Raw genomic sequence first — 22,394 nt, 5'->3', positions numbered from 1 at the left:
TCTCGGAATGCGCCTTAAGGTCAAACGGCGGGCGTCACTGTGCCTCCGCTACTTGCCAAGTAGTATAACCGAGGTTGGGTCAGCCGCCGTAATACACTCGTATAATCCCTATTCCGTCTTTCCTATACAGGGTTAACGCGTACATTATTTTTCCCCATAAGCTAGAGTGTTCCGAGTGAAAACTGTTCTGGATTATTAAACAAATTTTCCTCACGCTTATGATGGCGATAAAGACAGATCATGCTATAAGGTTTCGAGAGTATCCGCTTAGTTTTAACATTCGAGTCACTTTCAAAAATTTTGAAAGTCCTAAAGTAAAACGGAAAATGGAGAAATAGCGGTCATGGAAAAACAATTTTCAATCGCATATGAATTAGATGGCGATTTTTTATATATATATTTTTTTTTATACGATAGCTAGATAAAATATCTGAAGGAAAGGAGTAAGACCGTGTAATATATGGTCAATTAAAGAGGATTGGTTAGCCAAAAATTGAAACATTTCATTAATTATATTACGAGGTAGGCGTACGTTGAATATTTATCAAAATATTGTATTTATAAACTGCGAAGATCGTTTTAAAAAATATGAAAATAAATAACGCTCGAATTATAAAGCATGGCTTCAAAATTTTCAAAAACCTATATTCGATTGATTGTATTCTACGATGACTCATTTTGGTCGCAAGACTATTTTTTACAGATTCACTGAAACAGATTTTCTTCGTTTTCCAATAGTCAGCGCAATATTGCCATTAGCTGATATACTCAAAGTCAACGCAACGTTGTGAAAGTAATTGTGCAACAATGCCAACACACAAAGAAAAAAAAAAAAAAAAAAAAACGTTTCACTGACTTTTGTCGAAAATAATCTGCTGAATAAAATAAACTTTCGTAGAGTGTAATCTAATTTTGAAGATATTTAAAGAGATTTGAGACGTAGCCAGAATATACAAGCTTTTGTTTATAATTCTGTAATTTTTTAGTTTTCTATTTTTTAAGAGATCTTCGTAGCTTACAAATATAATAAATTCGATCATCCCGTAATAAAACTAATGAAAAGTATAGATATTTGATGAACCAGCCTCGTTAATCAATTTCTCAGTTAACAAGAGACATTTTTTGCGATGAAAATAAAGTCACAGCTAAACATCGTCTTCTCATTTCGAGATGAAGTTATGATATGAAGCCTGACGATAGATAAGCGTGAAGAATTCAGACGTCTGACAGGCACGTGGCGTTACCACTTGACGAAAGCTGCGTGAGACTGCGGTAGATTTCAGTAGTAGCAAACGTTGTTGAACAGACAGACCGAACTGTGTTATCCATTGAATGTCCGATTGCACGCGTGTCGCTAATTCTTCGCTGCTCCGGCAGAATTGAACGGAACACAAGCAGTTTTATTGTTACCAGAAAATAACTAAGTAATATAAATATTTTTAGGAAATTAATTTTGGTCCAATATCCCAACGTGTTGAAACGTGACATTTACTGGCATTTGGACTTTAGGATTCAAGTAAATTTTATTCCTTTCTGTGTGCTAAATACGACCGAGGAAAAATGCTTTCGGTACAATTTTTTAACTTTTCTTGTTAACCCTAGAATTATATGAAGCCCCTGACAATATTACAAACATTTGTTTGACAATTTGAAGTGACATAGTAATCGGCAATCAGCGTATCCAATAACCAGTGTACCAACTAATCGGGCAAAAATCACACACACACACACCTATGACTTCCAATTATTTTCCCATCAATCTTTATTAAAAGACGAAATATTTCTCGTTTCCATCCGCAGCTCGACTCCGATTATTCATCGTTAAAATAATATTCGAATATCATCATTGATATTCTCAAATAATGTATGCTGCACCTAAATCGTAATAAAATTTTGTAAGAGGATCGATGTAGTGTGTATATTATACACGTAGATAAACTATCTCATAGTTAAAGCTATTTCATTTCCCATTTTTATTTCGCTACGAAGGCGCATCGATTGGCAAAAAATAGCGGCTTGTTGGCGCGACACGAGGTTCGCCTACGTGGCGCCAATGGGCGAATTTCAGGGATTTTCCGGACAATACTGATAACAATCGATCAGAGAAATCATATAAATGATTAGTGAAGAGTCTCGCATTTCAATCAATTTGCAACGAATGTGCATAAAACGTGAAGTAAAAAGATATTTGAAAAATAATAGGTAAAAATACCGGCTCTAAGGGCAAGTAACCGCTATATATCTATTGATCGTTCATTCATGGCGCCTTCCCCTTCTCCCGGCTCGCCTCCTCCACCACCGGCAATCCCCTTCCACCCTCGGAAAGCTTCTATACTTTAGTCGAACCTGTATAGAGCGGAGTCAGTCCTGCCAACTGAAATCAACCCCTCACAAAACATCACGTGGCGGTTCACTGGTACAGGAATGCCAACGCAACGGAGTCGTGCCCATAATACATATAAGCATATAACGTGCGTGACAACGTCGTATGCTACGCATCAATTACATGCAAGGTGTCCTTCGCATGTCCAGTAACCTTATCCATTTCACCGATAAATCTCGAATGATTCGATGCGTTTGCATATTTTTAGCATAAAATCAGGCCTGGGTTAAACGCGAGGTATATAGCGTGCAGTCTGGTATAGAAACATTCCCGCAGACAGCTCATAACCGTGCGCAGGGCTGAAAAATTCTATGCTTTATTACGTGACGAAACGAAGACCTGCCGAAAGGCAACAAGCATCGTCATATTCGAGGGAAGCCAATTTCCCTCCTTATCGCAAAGAGAGCATCATGGATATTATTTCGCGGTAGAGGGTGTATTAACACCGTCTGATTTTATATACACTTATCGTTCCCACGGAGTGGAAAGAGGAAACGAAGAAAGGCGTAGGCACGAAAGAGGAGTTGAGGACGAAAAACGTGGTGGAAACCGCTAATTACTCACGATTGTACAACATGCTTCCCTAACGCTATTCTCCAACTATAAGCAGAGCGTAGCTACATGTCGTAATACGTGTGCGCCCGTTCGTACAGACACACAGAGCCACGTATGTATTGTTGCGTAGCGTATGTAGGTCGACGTGGAAATTCGCGCTACGCAATCTCTACGATTCATGCCATAAGCGTAAAATTGCAAATCGAACTGACGTGAAGAAGTACGGATCGAAGCAGCCGGCAATAACGATACTACCTAGTGAAAAACGATTCAAATCTTAAAAAAAAAATCAAAAATCTGCCTAAAAGATCGCTTTCCTCCGCGTCGATCTCTTTCTAGTGACAAGCGTGCCGTGCTTCAGGATCGTAATCCTACGTCGGGACGTTTAATTTTCATTGGGAAAAGAAGAAAGAAAAAATAAATAATACCAACAATAAATATAACTAACTCGTCTTCCTTTTTACACGACGATGTTTTCAAAATGGCTGATCAATTGCCCGCGCAGTGTATTACCGCGTATAACGGTGCTCGGACAGTAGTTATTCATAGCCATTCGAGCCCCGCTGAAATCCTGTATAATCTTGACAGCGAACGTCAAATCCTATTCGCGCAATTCTTCCTCAGTGTTGCTATATAGGTGTATATATATATAGCTATATAGGTATGTATACATATAGCCTGTTTGCGCAGTCGGTAAAAACTCGGTGAAATAGATTGATGAGTGCAGGATGTTCAGGGCATGGCTATAAAAAAGGAACATGTACCTTCGCCGTTGCGTAATTTTGCATTTAATTAAGAAGATCCATATCATTTGATTCGATTGATTCTGAAAGAAATTCGGTCGTTCTCTACACAGTCTCGACGATCAAGATGGAGAGGAGGGGGGGAGAGAATTTTTCAAATATCTGACATTGAAAAAACTATTTCGGGTGATTCAAAACTGCCCAAAACAAAAAAAAAAAAAACAAAAAAAAAAAACGCTACAAAAATAGTTGATTCGAAGGTAACTGGCATTGCACAAGCGTGCGATGAGCTTCTGTTCGCATATAAATCTCTAATTTCTTTTTTTTTTCAGGTTAAATACTGCACGGCAATGTTAACACACTCATATGTCTTTACGCCGATCACGTAATGTGGAACGGTCAGACGCTGTAATGAAAACGATAAAATTAATGGTCGAATAAATGGTGGTTGTTTATTTGTTTCAATATAAGCGAGTGTGACATTGAATTCCAAAGAGAATATCGTTGAGTAGAACGAAAAAAAATATATAATTTCAAATGAAGAAAACTTCAAAAGGATTCCTATTCGTTCATATACTGATTTTTACGCGATCGTTTCAACGCAGTTCTCAATCGTTTTCAGATGATTTAATAACGTATGATATTTAAAATTCGTAATTTCCCAACCGTCTTTCTCGTCGTTCGACAAAAATTTTCAATTAATTGTTTATTTTCTCTTTACTAAATCCGTAACACAATTATTCGTACAGTAAACGTTTTTAAAATATTAAAGTACCATTTCGTCCAGCATATTAAATGCGAACGAGCGAACGAATCCATATAACACATATAAGAATCATAAAAATCTATGAAACCTATGCTCGAAAATAAAATATCTCCCTATCGTATATACAACCTACAGCGATGAGAAAAATTTGACCGAATTTTCGAGTATCGAAATCTTGCGCATGCAACGCGGTTTTCCGTACGCTTTTCTGGGCGGTTTCCCCGAAGCCAAAGAGAACTTGGCATGTAATTTATTTGGCCTCTGCTCCGACTCGGACGATCCGAGGAGCAAAAAGCGTATAATATCTGATCAAACAATAAAACAAAAAAAAAAAAAAAAGATAAAAATAAATAAAATACTGAAAAAACAAACAAAAACTGTAAATCCCGAGTTTCGATCCTGGTAAAACGAATCCGGTAAAATCCAGCGCTCCGATTTGACCTATAATTTTTAATTTTCCCCCACAGACGAACGAGGATTTCGTGTCTTTTCCAACGCTTTAGCGATGACACGGTGTACATGTTCCAAGCAATCCTTAAACCCTTGCAGCCGATCAGGTGCCCCGATAAAAAAAACGAGGGTAAAATTAAACGCCCAGTAACCCAGTGATTTTTTTTCACTATCCCCGATGGACTACCTAGGGCTGAAAAATCGCCTCGTAGTGCAGTTCCTGAGTGATATTCAAGACGTCACTCACCTCTAGAGGGAGGCAGGGGCTAGATGCGGCCATATTCCTACATGCGTTCAGGACTCTGCCCCGCTGGCGTATCTGCTGGCTGATCCGGCGAGCACTTTCAACCTGCACCTATTTTACACTTCGTTCACACCTTTGTAAACACTCCACGCACTTTATCCACCACTGTATCTGTGCATAGCACCGTTCGCGAGAGCCTGCCTCGATTCCGTCCCCGTAAAAGCCCCTCAGTCTGGTAGAAAGTCTGACACTATCTCTACTCGAGCCGTTCGCTCGTGGCCGCTGGGACGGTCGGACGGTGCCTCGACTCGACAAAGTATTTCTCTCTCAGTCTCTCATTCACTCTACTCCCTCGCTCGCTCCGCCACCCTCGTACCTCCCTCTTTCTACCCTCCGAGGGCTCTGTCACTCGCGAACCGCAGTGCCGTATCAAAACGGGGCGCCCCTCCCCCCCTCTCGGTAAAGCTCACGTGGGATCAGGCGCAGAGTCGAAGTCGACGCCATCTCGTGGCCGAAGTATCGCCACTGGAAGAGACTCCGACGGGGTTTAGTTTGCACGCGAATTCGATTTTCACCCTCCTCGTTAGCTCTGGGAAAAAAGCCTGGCAACAGCTTGCACGCACTTGTAATACCTGTCCCTTAAGCTATTCCTCTGCATACAATTCGCCATAAGCAATCAGCTGATTACTCTATCAGTTACCCCCGCATTTTTCATCCCGGTAAAATACAAAAGGATCGTTTTCCGCGTTTTTAGTTCTCTGAAATAAGAGTAAAAGAAAAAAAAAAAACTAAATTTCGCGCATTTCAAACTTCTCGGATTCAGTTTTCTATCGATCAGTTCACACAACAATAATTGTCGTCTTACGACTCGATAGAGGCGAAATATTCTGAACGTTGACAGTGTTAGGGGTAGTTTTCTCGTTTGATTTGAAATAAGCTCGCGCGCTTGCAGGTCAACGCTGGGAAAAGCTCTGGATTCGTTTGCCGGATTGTCACCAGATGTCATGGGGTAGGCGGCGGTTGCGGAGGTGTGCGTTGGGAGGGTAGGTTCGGTGAGAGGGCTTCTTCGAGGGTGTATGTTTAACCGATACTGCGCGGGGTTGCGAGGCATGCGCCCGTCGAGATAGGCGAAGGAACGTAGGAAGAGGACCGAAATTTAGGGGCGTAGCTCAGGCCCGACGAGCCACGTGTTAAAACGTTGAGAAATTTCACTCGAAACTGTAAATTTTCATCACGCCAACGTTTCTCATCGAGTATTTATACGTCGTTATTAATTCAAACACGCGATTGTCAATCTGGAGCTTTTCCTCCCCCTTTTCTGAGACACGAACTTTACGTTATTAAAACACGTATTACGTTATTTTACTGTTAAATTATAAATTATAGGTGTGTACGTACTATGTACCATGTACACATAGACGTCTTGACAAACGAAATGAGGAATAAATTTCGCACGATTCTACTTTTCGAAGTACGAATAGAGTAATAAGGCATGATAGATTTAATTCTGAATACATGGATTTTCATGTCGACTAAACAAAGCCGTTTCTTCTTTTGTGTTTTGAGTGCAGGCACGCTGCAGAGGGCTGGTATATTAACGGAAACTATAAAACGTTCTATGTCACGCAACGAGAAAAATTCACTGGTACAGGATATTAGCAAATGACCCGGACAATTGCAACGTAAAAAAAAAATAAATAAAAATACATTCCACCTACAGCCATGGGTTAAAAAGTATTATTGCGAATTGGTATATTGATTGAAATTCTCCAAGCACGTATAGTAGTAATTTGGTCCTTCGTTTTTTTTTTTTTTTGTTTTTTTTTTTTTAATTTTATTTTCATTAGTTTATCGCTCCTCAATGGTAGATGTAGATTCTCCAGGAAGTGTTCATTTTCCGTAACCTGCTCAATCTCACAATTAATTAGGCATTCCTATAAATACCCTAACCCGGAACACACCGTACATCCAAAAAAAAAAAAAAAAGAAAAACAAAAAAAAAATGGAAAAAGAAGAAATCCGGCCGCTGGCAGCTACAGGGTGACGAAAATCGAGCGAAACAAGTATTTTTCGCGCGAGTAATTTTCAACTACGGCCATGTAGGGGTAAAAATGAGGAGGGTGGCGGAGCCTTGCGGCCAGTAGGTAGTCGCGATGGGAGGTCAAATCATGTTGTAATTCGTCGCGTATGCATCGCGGTTCTTCGGCTCCGGGTTGCGGGAGTGCGGTGACCCAGTGCTCCACATTCGTCGACGGCCTCGTTCGAAGTTCGAACCTTGAAGGTGGATTCTATGGTTACGTAGTGCTCGGCTGAGGCACTCACCCCCCGAAGAAGAGAGTCGGCATGCGATACCTATGATTAACTTAACGACGTGCACTCTGTGCAGGTCCCGGTAAACAAAACACGACAATCAACACCCTGTAGTGAAAACTTTTACCCCTTGATACATTTTTCTATACAAGGTGCCCCGTAACTCGATAATAGTAATTCTGTAACAGTGACTTGCATGTCAAACGAGAATAGTATAATGGTAGGGAAATTTTTCAATCAAATGGAGGAGACGAAGCTATGACACAAGGATATTTCCCCTTGCCTACGATTTACTCGATATCTAGATACAGCGGATTTTCTAAACTCCAAAGTTGGGAATTCAAAATGCAATAAATTGCTTGATTTGGACGAAGCTTTGGTACTCGGAGGTTTCTCAGAAGTTAAAATTTTAAAAAGTTGAAAATAGCAGATCCAGGCACTGAGCCTTTTTTAAAGTTCTGTACTTTGAGTTCAGATCCATACGGGTAACCCCAAAAATCCTCAAGTTTGAAACGTCGACTCGATCGGCGGTGTTGAAAACTCTTGCTGCATCATAGCTTCGTCACTATATACAGAGGTAAAAAAAAAATTCATTTGTAGTTCACTGAGTAGCCTCGATGTTCCTGATTAACACTGCTACGGGCTTACTGTCCGCGAGTAACGCGACACCCTGTACAGTTTCAGCCAACACGATGTCTGCAATCCGTTGAGAAGAAGCTTTTTAATAAATTGCAGATTATCTCATACATCACGAACTAAACTGTACCTAAATTTTTCGGCGTAGAAATACGTCATGTAGGATACACGCATGGAGCAGCTAAACAGGTAACGATGACGGGCAGGTGACGATGCTTTAAATGCCTCGTGAAAGCTCAGATTATCGGGTGCTTCAAGTTTTTGAACCGCACCTTGCGAGGTAGCTTATATCGTATAACAGCCTCATAAATTTCTTGACCAGAATCTGATATTTGTTTGTCACTGAAAGATTTAATCAGTAAATGTAAATTCTGCCAAAGCTATAACCGTTCGGATGATTCGTAACCCATACATAACTGATGGATAGTATACTTACTCTGTCTGTATAAACGATTGCACGTTTCAGAGTTTACGAACTAACAATAAATACTTTTACGTTTTATTGTATTTCAATAGTACCGTTTGTTTAGTTTATAATATACACAATGACTCACGGATGATTTCAGCTTGACTCAACCATCCTGCCACGATTGTGTCTTTCTGAATTTACTGGGGGTGAAAAAACGTCCTTTGTGATGCACTATACGAGCCAGAAAATAATGGATTTACGCCAATGAGATTCGGTATGATTTTGAGGTTCGTGAACTAAACGGTGTTAAGAATATTCTACAAATTTTGCATGGAAAAAAAAAACAGAATTGATCGTAATAGTTCCTGAAAAAAAAAAACCAACGTTTCGTCTCGAATTTCGGTAGAAATTTTTTCGCATTTTGTTACGAGAATGTGCATGAATTGCGGTAGACATAATTGCTGACTTATACTTTTCGGTAAATGAAACATATCTTACAATTAGGTACCTACAAGGAACGGGGACAAAACTTGGCGGTAAGAACGTCGAATCAGACGACGTGGGTTATAGGAAAATTTATAACGTCACCGAAACTTTTGGTAAATTGGTCTAATTACTAAGCACGAAGAGCAGTCGAGTCCAGTAAGCTTAGTAATTACTAGTGATATATGTCTGGCTTAACTAGACTCCTTCGCGTCGTCGAACTTTGTTTTCCTAGAGCATATCTATAGCCCATTGTTACCTAGCAAACTGGTTATTCCAGATAACAAAATAAAAAATACGACCAAGTACTCAAATAAAAAAAAAACAAAAATAAACACACATTTTTAGATCCAGATTCAAGTTCAACAACAATTATAATCCACTTTGTGTTACCCTCCACTCCTGTCGAGAAAGATACGTTGGTAGGCCGATTTTCCGGATAAATTTTTTCCATCATAAAAATTTCTCCGCTGCGTGAAGCGTCAACAACGATGATCGTTTCTTGGTTTTGAAAACCGTAAAATAGCACGGTGTTTCCACGGCATGGCATGAGATTAGGGGGGAAGAACGAATACGGCGGGGTAAAGAAGCTAACAGCCAGCAGGGGTGACTCGGGTGAGGTTAGGATGGTTAGGGGTTGACAGGGAGGGGGAGGGAGAACGCGAATCTGGGTCGCCATGCACCACGATCGGGGTTGAACTCGGTCAAGTTTCCCGTACCTGCAGGCTACCTCGACGATGTATTTGATAGGTACATTATTATTTTCAAACGAATCTTTCGAGGTGCAAGCATTAATCGTGATTCCTTAAAATCAACCCGATTACTAAACACAACGAATACGGTGTAGGATTCTCGTAGCTCGTGATGTGAGTTTCTTTTTATATTTCTTCCTCGTATATCGAAGAGAATTCGCTGGTCCCAAGTATGCAGATGGGGCTATGGGGCTATGAAAAGAAGCATTTTCGATAAACAGTGTAAATAATTATATACTGTGATGCTCCGATATTTAATCAGCCGATCGAGCAATTTTCGGCTATAATAGTGAAAATTTAATTATCACAAAACCAGTCCATAATTAAGTTTAATACGTAGGTGTATCGTTGGTAATGAATACGTAGCCATATCTATCTTCTTTCGTTGTTGTCGTTCTACCATATTGTTGCAACTCCGTCTACCTTACCTTACAATACATTGTCTCCCTTGGAAGTGACTTAATTGTATACGTAGGTATAAAATATAATTTAAAATCGCCGCAGAAGTTAAGATAAGGTTTGAACCCCGCTAATATCGACGGCAGTACTGATCAAGAATTGTAATTATTTTTTTCTTTTGATAAAAAAGAAATTGAAAGAAAAAAGTAATAGTCTCGATCCCTTTGTTATAACAATAACGGTTGCGGTACATAAAGATATTGTTAAATTGAAAAGAAAAAACGAAGAAAGAAATATAACGGAAGCAAATCGAAAAAGATAAAAGCAGCAACAACAACAACAACAACAACGAAATGTAAAGAGCTCTCTCGTAATCGCTCGAATTATAAATCCCTGATGCAGGTATATAACAACACTGGGAAACTGCACGAGGGAACAATAAATGCAACGAGGTATACTTCACTCGAAGTCTGAGAGGCAAGCCCTTATTCATCTCTTCTTCGTTCCCGATGGGATCTGCGAGGCCGGAGGCAAGAGGTGCCACGATGCCACGAGACGGGGTGCAAAAGGGAGAAGAAGGGGTTGGAGTTGTGCAAGGAGGGGGGGGAGGGGGATGAAAGAGGAGGTAACCTGCAGGTACGCGGAAAGGGGATGAGGAGTCGAAGGAAGGAGGAAGAGGCAGCTCGGGGGGGGGGGGGGGGGGGGCTGGAGGTCTGGGAACGGCGGGAGCTATCCAGGAGGGAGAAAATGTAGGACATCGAACTCTCCCCTGCGGGGTGCTGCCTTCGCGTCTTTCCCTTTTTCCTCCCACCCCACCACCTCTCGTTGTCCGCGTCCGGCCATCCGCCGGCTGCGCGTATTTCCCTGCCTGCCTATAGCCTCGTCTTCGTGTTGAAAACACATTCGCCATCTGTGTTATACCTGCGTTGCATCTATGTTACTGCACGCAAGGCAACTCTTTTTATCGTTACTGTACGGTTGGGGGGGGGGGGGGGGGGTCCAAGGTTTGCTCGAGGTGTTGATCACGATGCACATGAGCGCATCTGTGATACACGTACGTACGTACGTATGTACTTACATCGTATTAAATGCGTGCATACAATAGTATATGTGATAAAGAGTCATATCTAGATGTAGGTGCGCGACGAAAAGCTCTTATACCTATTATTGTTTTCATCAATGCATCACGGGGTAATTGAAACGTCAAGCTAAGGACACGTATCATATATACTATATGTATATATACCTGTAGGTATTATACCTATTCATAGATATATTTAACGTTTGGTATTACTATATCGGTGTAGCGAAAAGGAAAGGAAAAAAAATAAAAAAATTCAACTCATAATCTTGCCAACGAGAATATCGCCGCTTCAGGCTGACGTTCACTAGACCCCCCCCCCCGTCAACCCCTTCACGCGGTGTAGAACTGCGACCTCGATTGTTTGAAAAAAGAAATTTTCATGCTTCGGTTGGTCGTTCGCGAGAAACGAACCGGCCTGGCGCATATAATCATTACATTATTCCGACAGATGAAATTGAAATAAAATTGAAATTGGTTTACGGAAATGAAGTCCATCTGGGGTGGCAATAATTGTGATCTAATGATCGCTGTAGACGAACCCAGTCCGTCTGATTCACTTGGGGGGGGGGGGGGGGGGTTTAGGGGGAATAGTTCAGGAAAATTAGTATTATTAGTATTATTAAATTAGTATCAGTTGAATAGTAAAAGGAAAATATTTTGTCACACTACTCGCAGATGAGCAAGTAATCCTTCACGCGGTTCAAAACGCACGAGCCCCTTGCACCAGACCTAATAGGGTTCGGATTGATTGACCCAAGAAGCCCTAAAGCGGCCGGAAGCGGGTGCAACGTACGTACGTCGGAACTCGCGTAAATCCACGATACGCGGTCTGATATAAGCAGGGTGAAAAAAATGACCTGGTGAATATATAAGGGGTGGCGAGAGTATGCGCATAAATAGAATAGAGCTGTGTGACTATTGGGACGTAGGAAAAATTGCGGTTGACGAGAAAAAGTGCAGGGAGTGTTATATTTTTGAAAATAATCAATCCTCTACTTGCCGTGCGCAAGCCTTGAGGTAGGTTTCACCTGAACTCGGCCGTCAGGCTAGCTTGGTATGCGTGACGTCACAAAGCCTTTGACTAATCAATCGAATGATCAGATTAGAATCTCGCGTTGCAGGGAAGAGGGTGGTTAAAAATATTTTTATGGGGTGCTCGACGATGAGCGAAGTTTCTTGAGTCGTAGAGCGTCGGGAGAGCTTGTAATAATTATAAATTAAGACCCGTGAGCGAGTGCAAACGATACATGGGAAGCAATGCCTATCCTCAATAGCGTATTACAGTAGCAAAAATTTTTTATAACGACTGCCGGTAGATTTATTCCTGGCATTGGCACTGTACCTACGGATGAAAAATAAATAATTGAAATAAAAATGACAATAATTCTAACCACAAGACACGCGATCAAATTTAATTGTCGACCGTCGTTTGTTTAGCGTTTTAATATGAAAGAGAGATATTTGGATGACGGTTGCGTATAACATACCTACATGGGTATAAGACACGCGCGGTTTGTACCTCGTAAAATATTTTCATCGTAACCTCATCGTTGTACGAGCAACTATAAGCGTATATGTATATACATATATATGGCAGAATTATATTGATTGATCGTGTACCTACGTAATTATATCCATACTTGATTAAAGTCGCATTAGTTAGCATCCAGAGGGTCTCGTCGAAAAGGGCAAATATCGTCGGTGTCGGGTTATATTTTCCATAAAATAAAATTTCATGCAGCATAAAGAATCTACGTACATATTTCGAATATCCTGACTATTGTAGAATATTTTTCTACTGATTATCAGAACTTTGGTAATTAACCTTTCTCATTTTTATCTTATCGTTTTTATAATCAACGTAACGCTGAGTTAAAAAATAAGATCAACAAATCGGAAAAGATTTTATCTTGAAAAGAATTATAACGTCGGTGAGTGAAAATCCATTTCATTAAAGGGTCGGAAGGTAATGTATAAGGGGAGACAGGGGCAAAAAGGGTACTTTAGTTGAAAATTGGAAATCGGGAGGAAAATCGACGGGAGATCGAAGTTCTGATTTTCCACTTTTCCGACCTCGCTGAAGCACAAAACGTTAAAAACATCAGTCAGTCTCTTTGGGTGAAAAGAAAATGAATACAGAAATGAGTAAACAAAAATTTACGCCATTTTTGTTTATACTGTTGATTTCCCAGATGTTCTTGGTCAGAAAACTGCCATGAATACTTTATAATGCATATATATGTAAAACTACGAGGAGCTATTTACTCAGAAATCAAATGAATGATTTCGATTCATTGACATTGACATCCAGTGATTTCTATTGATTTCTATCTTATCGTGCAATTTCGATTGATTTCCAGTGTAACCCTTGATTTTCCATAATTTTTTACGTTCTAAGCAATCTTCAGTGGTTCTGGATAGAAAAAAATCACGTAAAATCACAACAAATCACTATAAATCCCCCAGAACATTGAAAAATCATCGAAATTAAATGGAAATCGATAGAATGTTGATAAATTTGAACCATGTGGCGTTTACCACAATCCCCAAAAAAAGATTTCCATCATTTCCAGCACTTAGCCACGCGATTTCTTCGCAGATATAACGTGATTTCAACCGATTCGCAATGACTGCCAATGACTCAATTTAACCGAATCGATTCCTTGCAATGAAAATATTTCAGTCAATAATTAAGTACCTTAAACATAAACTGCTCGATTTCAAAGTGTTAAAATCACGACTTCTTCGATCGTGTAAATATGGCCCTTGTCAAAATTCCGCAAAATATATCTGAGCTGCCCGTTTCGCCCCAGCCTCCTCTGGGCAGAGGTTGATAAGGGAGGAGGCAGCAGGAGGATGTAAGCCTGCATTTATATCGGCCTGATCGGCATCCTCGTATTCGAATGCGTCTCGTCACTTTCTCTTGTCTCCTCGTGGCTCTCCGACGGAGAAGGAAGTACGAGCCGGATAGGCCGAGAAAGAGGGATAGGGAAACGCCACGCGCAATGCGGGTATTGATTCACGACGCCAGGGCGCCTCTCTCCTGCCTGCTGCCTGCCGACTGCCTGCCTGCCTGCTAGCTAGCTTGCTTGCTGCTTGCTTGCTGCTTGCTTGCTGCTTGCTTGCTTGCTTGCTTGCTTGCTTGCTTGCTTGCCAGCTTGCCTTTGCTGGCCGCGTATAGCGAGTCGAGATTTTTGTTTCAGCTTCATTTCGACGGCCATCCACCCGATATAAGCGTATTTATAATGCACATTAGCAGCAGATAGTATCGTTTCAGGTGTAAATATATCCGACGTATTGCAATATCGATGATCGTTGCAAGTGACAATGCCGAATTTACACTGTAACCTACTTCAAGTGTTTCACGAGGGGTGGTAAATTTTTAATCTGTTTAAGGATATATGTACTCGGGTTGTCCAAGCCTTCTGCACTTCACGGTGAAATACGAATTACAATGCAGATTTTTCAAGTGTAGAAATTTATTATGTATACCCTGATCTTAAGAACCATGCATTTTTCGTCACGGCACGTCTGCAGTTACTGGAATTCCGGACATTCCTTCTCCCATCTTTTTTGGATGAGTTATAAAGTTGAAATGTTTTTTTAATGTGCGTTTTGTGAAACGGGTTGGGAATCACAGTATTTCTTAATCTGCTGTGAACAGGAAGAGGACAAAATCACGCGTCGAATGAAACCTGCCATTTTAGATGTGAGTGAACAAAGACGTGTAAATATGTATAACGTATACGTGGACTCGAGCCATTCCTCAATGAAATTCCAACTGAAATGTAGAATGTGACGTGTAAATACTATATACAAGCACTATCTCAACGGGAATAATGTGAGAACAGAGGATCAGCTTACATCGCGAAGTTTCGATGAAGAATTTTACACTAACAATAAGTCTCACGTTAGTATAATAAATATGAAAACTCTAAGAACCTAGCGAACAATTATATTTTTAGTGATACACCTTACACCGTTTGAAAAACCGATTGTCTAAAAATTGCTCAGAGGCGTCGAATGAAATTTCTTAAATTATCGAACATCCAAATATCAGTCTGACTAGGCAGTCAAGTCAATACAACGAAGCAAATAGCTACTGAAGGAGAAAAGAAGGGTTCCGAAATCTGAACAATATAAAATGAAGAGAACCTTGATGAAGCATATTTAGCCACAAGTATACATAGACGTAATTGGCTGCATATTACGATTAAGCAAGGAGGCTTTACTACAGCACTTTGAGAGAATAATTGAAGTTTACGTAACGGGCAACGACAGTCCGAGCTAAAAATATAAAGCAAGAAGAAACGATCGAAGGTGTGATCGATACTGTCATTGGTCGACGCAATTCAAGTATCCGCTGGGTACAGCAGCGCGAACACCTTATCGCGAGCGTCAGATGTTAATTCGAGTTGCAGTAGTAAGAGCAATGTTTGGGTCAGACAGCGATTTGGCGCCAGCTGGCGGCACTTTCGGCGAATTGTAGAAGCTTCGAATGGCGCAAGGAATACACGAGGGCGAGATTGCTCAACGTTACGTATGTTTGAAGCGAAGTTAAGTATCGATCAGCCCGGTTTGTGTCCTCGAAAATTTCACTCCCGAGATAAGGTTGACATGTAAAATTGTGAAAAGCCACAATGGGTAACAGTCAATTTACCCCTGAGAAAACGGTATTACAATTGTATCCTCTACCCTTCTTTGGTAAAGCTTTTTTACCTTGTTACCATCGGTGAAAAGCTCGGGGAATACCATCTCAGTTGATGCGGTAGTTTCCTGCAGCGTGAGCTTTTGGATAGATGTGTAAGGAAGGACTGAAACTGTTTTACCGACGGTCGTGGCGCGGGTGAGGTTCAAGATTTTTCGTTCTTCGCTGAAATCTGCGCGATCAACGTTCGCGTGCTTTTAGAGGAGATTGTGGCATTACAGATCGCTACAGAAATTTCGCAAGTCAAGGTTACCGCGAGTACATATTCAAAAAAATTACCGTTGTACCAGTTAGAAAATCAAAGAAATTTATGTAAATTTGACCTTCTCTTCGCGACATTAAGAAAATTATCTCTCCTTTGAATTCTTCTGTGTCAATTAATCAGCGACATTATTTCCAACTTTCGTACAAAGTTTGAGACAAATTTCATGTTTCACATTTAATCTACAAACGGTACCCGAAACCGTGTGATTGGACCAATTTCCTGGCCAAGTATCAAAGCTCTTTGTCGAACGACGCGGTCTCTACCTATTAACCGCAATATTTTCGCTCGGAATATATCAAAACCTATGAGGCGAAAGCTGTGTTCTTTTGACACTGTGATCACTGGTTAAAATAAGATGGATTACTCGTTGCCCTTTAGACCCTCGGCCGTACCCAACATGACAGAAAATTATGATTGCGTGGAAAAAATAATAGCAGACAAGAATCTCACGGATTCTGATTAAAACTCTCTAAAAAAATGTTCCCGAATTTTAAGTTCTGAGATGTCTTATGTATCCCGTATTTTTCCAAAATTTAGCTCAAAAGTGAACAGGTCGTATTTTTTCTTTATCTTGTTTGAACAGCAATTGAATCAGATATACAGCAGATAGACTCGTATATCTATAAAATATTTTAAAAAAATCGTTATAATTCGACAGTTCATTTAACACCGTTAAAAAATTGTACTTTTTAAGAAGAAAAAAAAAAAAGAAAAAATATAACCCGATTACGCATGACCTTTAGTCTACGTTTCTCTGCTTAATATACAGAAATGAAAATTGAACTTTTAATAAATCATTCATACATAGACATAAATCTATGGGAACCTCCTGAAACGAACAAACGTCACTTTTCTATGCATGTTAACATACGCCCGTGTATTATATGGGTAGTACTCACATGATGTCCCCCAGCTTGAGTCTGGTCTGGATGAGTGCGCAGCTCTTGTGGTCGCTGGTTGTGACAGCCCGGCGTCGGCGAGTGTATCTGGGTCCGTCCGGAGGGACCGCGGCGGCGTCCCCCGGGAGCAAATGGGCTCCATAGGGCATCGGGCCCACGCCCCCGCGCACCATGGGGCTGCTGCCCCGTCGGCGCGTAGAGAGGTGTCGGCCTCCAACGCCGCCCAACATCCTGGGGGACAAAAAATCGGGGATTCGTGTGAATGGCCTCAATGTAATTAATTATTGGATCAATTTCACCGTCACATATGCACGCATTTTTTAATCTTCTGGCACAATTTTGGAACGATAGATTGTCATGTTCGAGGGAGAAAGGGTTGGGGGTTGATGATTATTGTAGTAGAAGTTGAGAAATTTCCTGATTGTTTCCCGCTAGGGGGTTGTGTTTATTCTCAATAATGAACAGGTGAGATTGATCGAGGGAACATAATGACAAGATTGCGTCAAGACTTTGGCATAAAGTTTGAATTTCTAATTGCCGGATTATCTGACAGGAAGTAATGCTGGTGAGAGTGCATTTCTCTCGCTTGGTTGCCAGTGAAAATACTTCATTACTTAATTGAAACTCGATTTCGAACCACTCCCGTTTCAAGAATTTCTCTGTACAAACAATTTTCTTTTTTCCTTTTTTCTAGTGTACAGAAGCTTGCCTTTGAAACATGACTAGGTATATTTGGCAGTTGGAATTTATTTCAGTTCATGCGATTCCGCAGAAGCCTGAAGCATAAACTCAAATACTGCGAAACAGAATTGTTGTCTAACCATTCGCAGCGATGATTATGTGCTTGACTTGGATTCTTCGCATCCGTGACTGTCCCGATTTACAATATTTTCGTTCTCATCTTCAGGATATAATTCTTCATTCCCGAGGCAAACGGAAAGAGAGAGGGAATAAGCCAGGAAAGAGAACTCAACAAAGAAAATATTAAAATCTTAGATAATCAATTTGCGTGAGTAGGAGCACTGCAGGTGGAGTCTAGCTTCCGCCGCTGCGCAAAACTCACGATTAGACTTCCGTTAGTGGGTACCTTTGTCAAAGCTGCGTGTCAAGTTTTTCTTAGGGTCGGTTGGTAGTAGCTGGTAACTTGTGAGTCGCAGCACGCTATAATAAGAATTATTTCCCGAGCAAAGTTTTATCGCTAATTATCTGGCCCAGCTTTACATTCGTCGGTTTTAATTTGCCTAGAATTTAGTCCCTCCCCTCGTTTTATTATATACAATTATTATAATCTGCAGCTCTTTCGCGCTCGTACATTAACAATTATTTTCAACTTTATTTCTTTTTCACTTTTCTTTCCATGCAAGAAAATTATGCGAGCAAATCTTTTAATTGTATTCAAAAATATTATTGACGACGAGATGGCTCGGAGCGTTGAATATACATCTGCGTTGCCAGTGGAAACCCCGCTTCATATTCGTAGAGTGAAAATACACCTGTAATGGAGGAAAATATTTCCTTCAAAGATACGCAGTCAAAGATATTTTCACCCTCAATCACTAATCGCTGTTCATTATTTATTAACTCAATTTATTGCCATTTGTTTTCAGTGCAAATACCCTTACCTTTCGATTACGAACTTGACCAAAACATCATGTTAAGCTGTTAAAAATTGGAAGTAAGGTGCGCCCAATATAAAAAAGCAATGTCGTATTTAAATAAAAAACAACGACAGTACTAAAGCTCTAAAAATTTCTGTAGTACCTACATCATCGCTGCATTTGAGTATGAAAGTTTTGCCACAATACTGCATAAAACATGGACAATAAATCGTTGTAACCCGTTAAATACGGTACAAAGTGTAATCGCAGCAGTCTCCCAAGAACTGCATGCTTAAGAAAATTGAGTTTGAAAAAAAGAAATCTGAACAGGCGGAGTTTGAAAGAGAGGCGATATTATACTCTAGACAGGACGGGTTGGCGTACAGACAGAACATCCGAGTATCAAGTTTTGAATCTCATTACAAGTTCCTTGAAGTTGTCTTACAGCAACATTGCCTGTATACACGTAGGCTTTTACGCCCTTGATGCTTGTACGTAAGCTCTCTGCGTGACGGTGCATGCCATTGAAACTTGACTACACTCAATGGCTAATTGCTTTTATCGAAGTGGTCGAATATGTAGCGTCGATGCGAAGCTGCTGAAGCCGGCTTCCATATTTCTTCCGTGAGCATCAATGCTATTTTCCGTGAAATATGACCGACGGAAGTTATGGTGAGGTGACAAATGAGTTCGCCTATCTTTCACACTGACGATGAGGGTATATACATTCCGGCTAATAGAGATGGGAAATTAGTTTCACCCGGGACGAATTGTGCCTGTAGAATTGGACGCTTTCATTGTCGGTTTGTTTGCGCTTTGTCCCGGTAGCGCTCGGCCTATAATTCCTTCACTCCGGAAAGGTTCGCGAATGGTAAAAAGTTTGATTTCCTCAGAGGCATATAGATATGTTGTTGGAAATTTTTATGCATAATCTTTCGTATCGCGTCAGAGTTAACGACTATGAGCTCAGAATCATTGCCTGACGCGATATTTTCGTTTTTCTATATTGATAGGATTTTACGCAGCGCGCGCGCGAAATATGTTGAGAAATGCAAACGAATATTAGATTTGTTTTAATTGAACTAGGCTAGAGTACGGCATCAAAATTCAATGGTATGCTCAAGCAAATATGTATATAGGTATGCGGTCTGAAATGGAATGTGCTAATATAATAGCAGAATCATGTTTAGCGAAACAAAATTATAGCGAAAGATGGAAATTATTTCTTTGCCTAAGAAGAATCCATTTTATTTTAAACATCATGTATAAATTTTACAAAAAAAAAAAAAAAATCAATACAAGAGCTTTCTATATCCACTCAGAATGAATCCATTGTGATTCACCGCTCGGAAAGTTTTAAACCGCGAGATTTCGACGCAAGCCTTTTTTTCATACAAATACCAATATCGCAATCTAATTCGTAGGAAAATCCTCGTTCCGATATGGTTACTTTTTGTGTAATAACTCGTATACGACTAGACGCGACATCAAGCGCGTTGGTTCAACTCGAAAATTCGCTGTTTGTAGATTGATGTGTATCGATTGCTCGGCAGCGAGAGTGGAGTTGAGTGCCTGTAAAACCGCATACAGGCGAAACGTCGAATAACCGAATTTTGATTCACCGAAACAACGCGCGTCGAATACTCGCCTGAATATGAGTGATTTTACAGCGTACAAAAGATATTCCATAAACAATCAAAAAAAAAAAAAGGGGCGGGGAGGGGGGGCAAAAAGACCCCCAACAAAGCAAAAAAATTACGCGTTGTGAACATATTAATCGTCAATGCTTCCGGAATGCTTCTTTTATTTAAAAAAAAATTCACTTCAATTTCCCTTGCGATTTGAATCTCATCGTCAGCTACGACAGCTGCCATGATTTCAACCGCAATTTCAATCTCCTGCTAAGGTCAGCGAAAAGCATTTGCGAGGATCCCCTTCGCGGACCTTGATATGCAAATAACAAACACCCAGCATCGCTTCACCGTCTGAAAAAATCTCGGCCACTATATGAGGTGAGATAAAATCGCGTCAGCCCTTGGCGAGAAAGGAATGACAAATTATGATAATTCGAGTGAGAATGAGGTTTGCATAAGCATTTAACTGTGTAGATATACTCGCGTGGGTACAGACGAGTATCTCTTTGGAAGATGAGCCAAATGATAATACGTAACGTATTATCTACTCGTGTCAGTTCGGGATGACGAGAGCATGGCGAACGTGGCGAAAGAAAGCGGAAGGGAAGAAGAGAAGCGAAGAGGGAGTTTTAGCGTAGCAACCTGTTGCTAGGCACCCCGGGGAACTCTTGGCCATCCTTGGTCACGTCGGTCCCGGCCAGTTTCCCTCCGACAGAGCCAATTCGCTTCCGGTTTCTGCGCGAGCGCCAGCCAGTCAGCTGCGGCTATACATATAGATCTCTCAATCTCACTTCCATCCCCCGTTTCTGTCTCTTCTTAGCATAGTCTTGATTCAAGAGGAAATTTAATTACGAGATGGGTGCAGACCAGATGGCAATCTTTGGAAAGTGATTCTACGGAAACCGGAAACCGAGCAGCAAATGAAACTAAAGGGTATTAAGGAATTGCTTGTACAGTAATGTTAATCAACGCTTCCAGCTAGCTCTGATTTCGAATTATTTGCATCACCAGTCATTGTCACATAATTCGTATAATCGAGCTCGCATATTGTCTCGGATCGAAATCAAAGTTAGCCGGGAGTCCGAGGGATTAATTAAAAAATTAACAAAATATTAAAAACCGGTACGCAGTGCAGCGACAATACATATAGATGCAAAGCAGATGAAATATCTTTCGTAGAACTTCCAGCTCTAAGCTGGATCTCTTTTTCGCCAGCCGTTCCAATTCGCACATTTCTTTTTCCACGGGACTGAAAGGTGGTGAAAAAGGTAAGAGTCAAACCGTTGTTCGCCGGGATATGGGTCGGTTTCGACAGCTAAAACCCATTTCAGCGCCCCAACACGTATGTACATATCTAATTTTCTATTCCCCATTTTCTTAGACGTCTTTCTCGTTACAGTCGAGATATTCCAACCGCCTGTAAACCCTCTTGGACCGTAAGTTGGTACAATTCTTCCCTACCCTGATGTGGTTTTTAAATTCTAACGAAGTAAAGTCTTGAAATCAGAGCCGACATCGATCGGCGGACAATTTTAATACAAGTGATTCAAGAATTGAAAATTAAAATATCGGCCAAAGTACCTTGCGATTCGATTCAATCTTAGCTCCAAGAAGGAAAGAAATAAATATCGTGCTTTCTATACCCACCGCGTCGTACTTCGCTTCCGGCATGGAAAGACGTAACTCAGATTCAATAACATAAATGCACACATTCACCCTGCAAACTACTCTTGGGGCGTATTAAATTATACGACTTGAGAACTCCGGGTGAACCGCAGTCTCGAGAATCTCAATGCAACGACTGAGCACTGATGTGAGCTGAACTTACAATTAGAGCGGTCAGAACTGCCCCGAAGTAGTCTAGACTACGTGTTCTGTCAGACTAAGTGATTGTGCTGAACATATTCTCGTGCAGTTAGATCTCGGTTGGATCTACCAACAATTTCTAGACCGCCATATTTACAGGGGCGTATAATAAAACCAGGAACTGCAACGTATTGAAAAGTATTTGCAACGAAGACGCCCGTCGAGTTGAAGTGAATAGCCGTTGAATATGGTTTGCGTTAACGATCCTGT

General features: G+C 40.7%; 1 protein-coding gene across 1 annotated transcript in view; it reads right to left on the bottom strand.

Annotated features, from left to right (window-relative positions):
- The window catches only part of LOC124406879 (voltage-dependent calcium channel type A subunit alpha-1), a 74,496-nt gene extending 52,469 nt beyond the window's left edge, over positions 1–22,027 (bottom strand). Inside the window, exons 1-2 of the mRNA XM_046882537.1 lie at positions 21,966–22,027; positions 17,087–17,317 (exon numbers count right to left, since the gene is read on the bottom strand). Of these exons, the coding sequence (XP_046738493.1) occupies positions 17,087–17,317; positions 21,966–22,018 (284 nt within the window). The 5' untranslated portion in view covers positions 22,019–22,027. The remainder of the gene's footprint in view (positions 1–17,086; positions 17,318–21,965) is intronic.
- Positions 22,028–22,394: the final 367 nt, after the last annotated feature.

This window comes from Diprion similis, chromosome 6, assembly GCF_021155765.1.
Source record: "Diprion similis isolate iyDipSimi1 chromosome 6, iyDipSimi1.1, whole genome shotgun sequence".
NCBI lineage: Eukaryota > Metazoa > Arthropoda > Insecta > Hymenoptera > Diprionidae > Diprion > Diprion similis.
The sequence above is the reverse complement of the archived record's forward strand: the minus strand, read 5'-3'. Positions and strand labels throughout refer to the sequence as shown.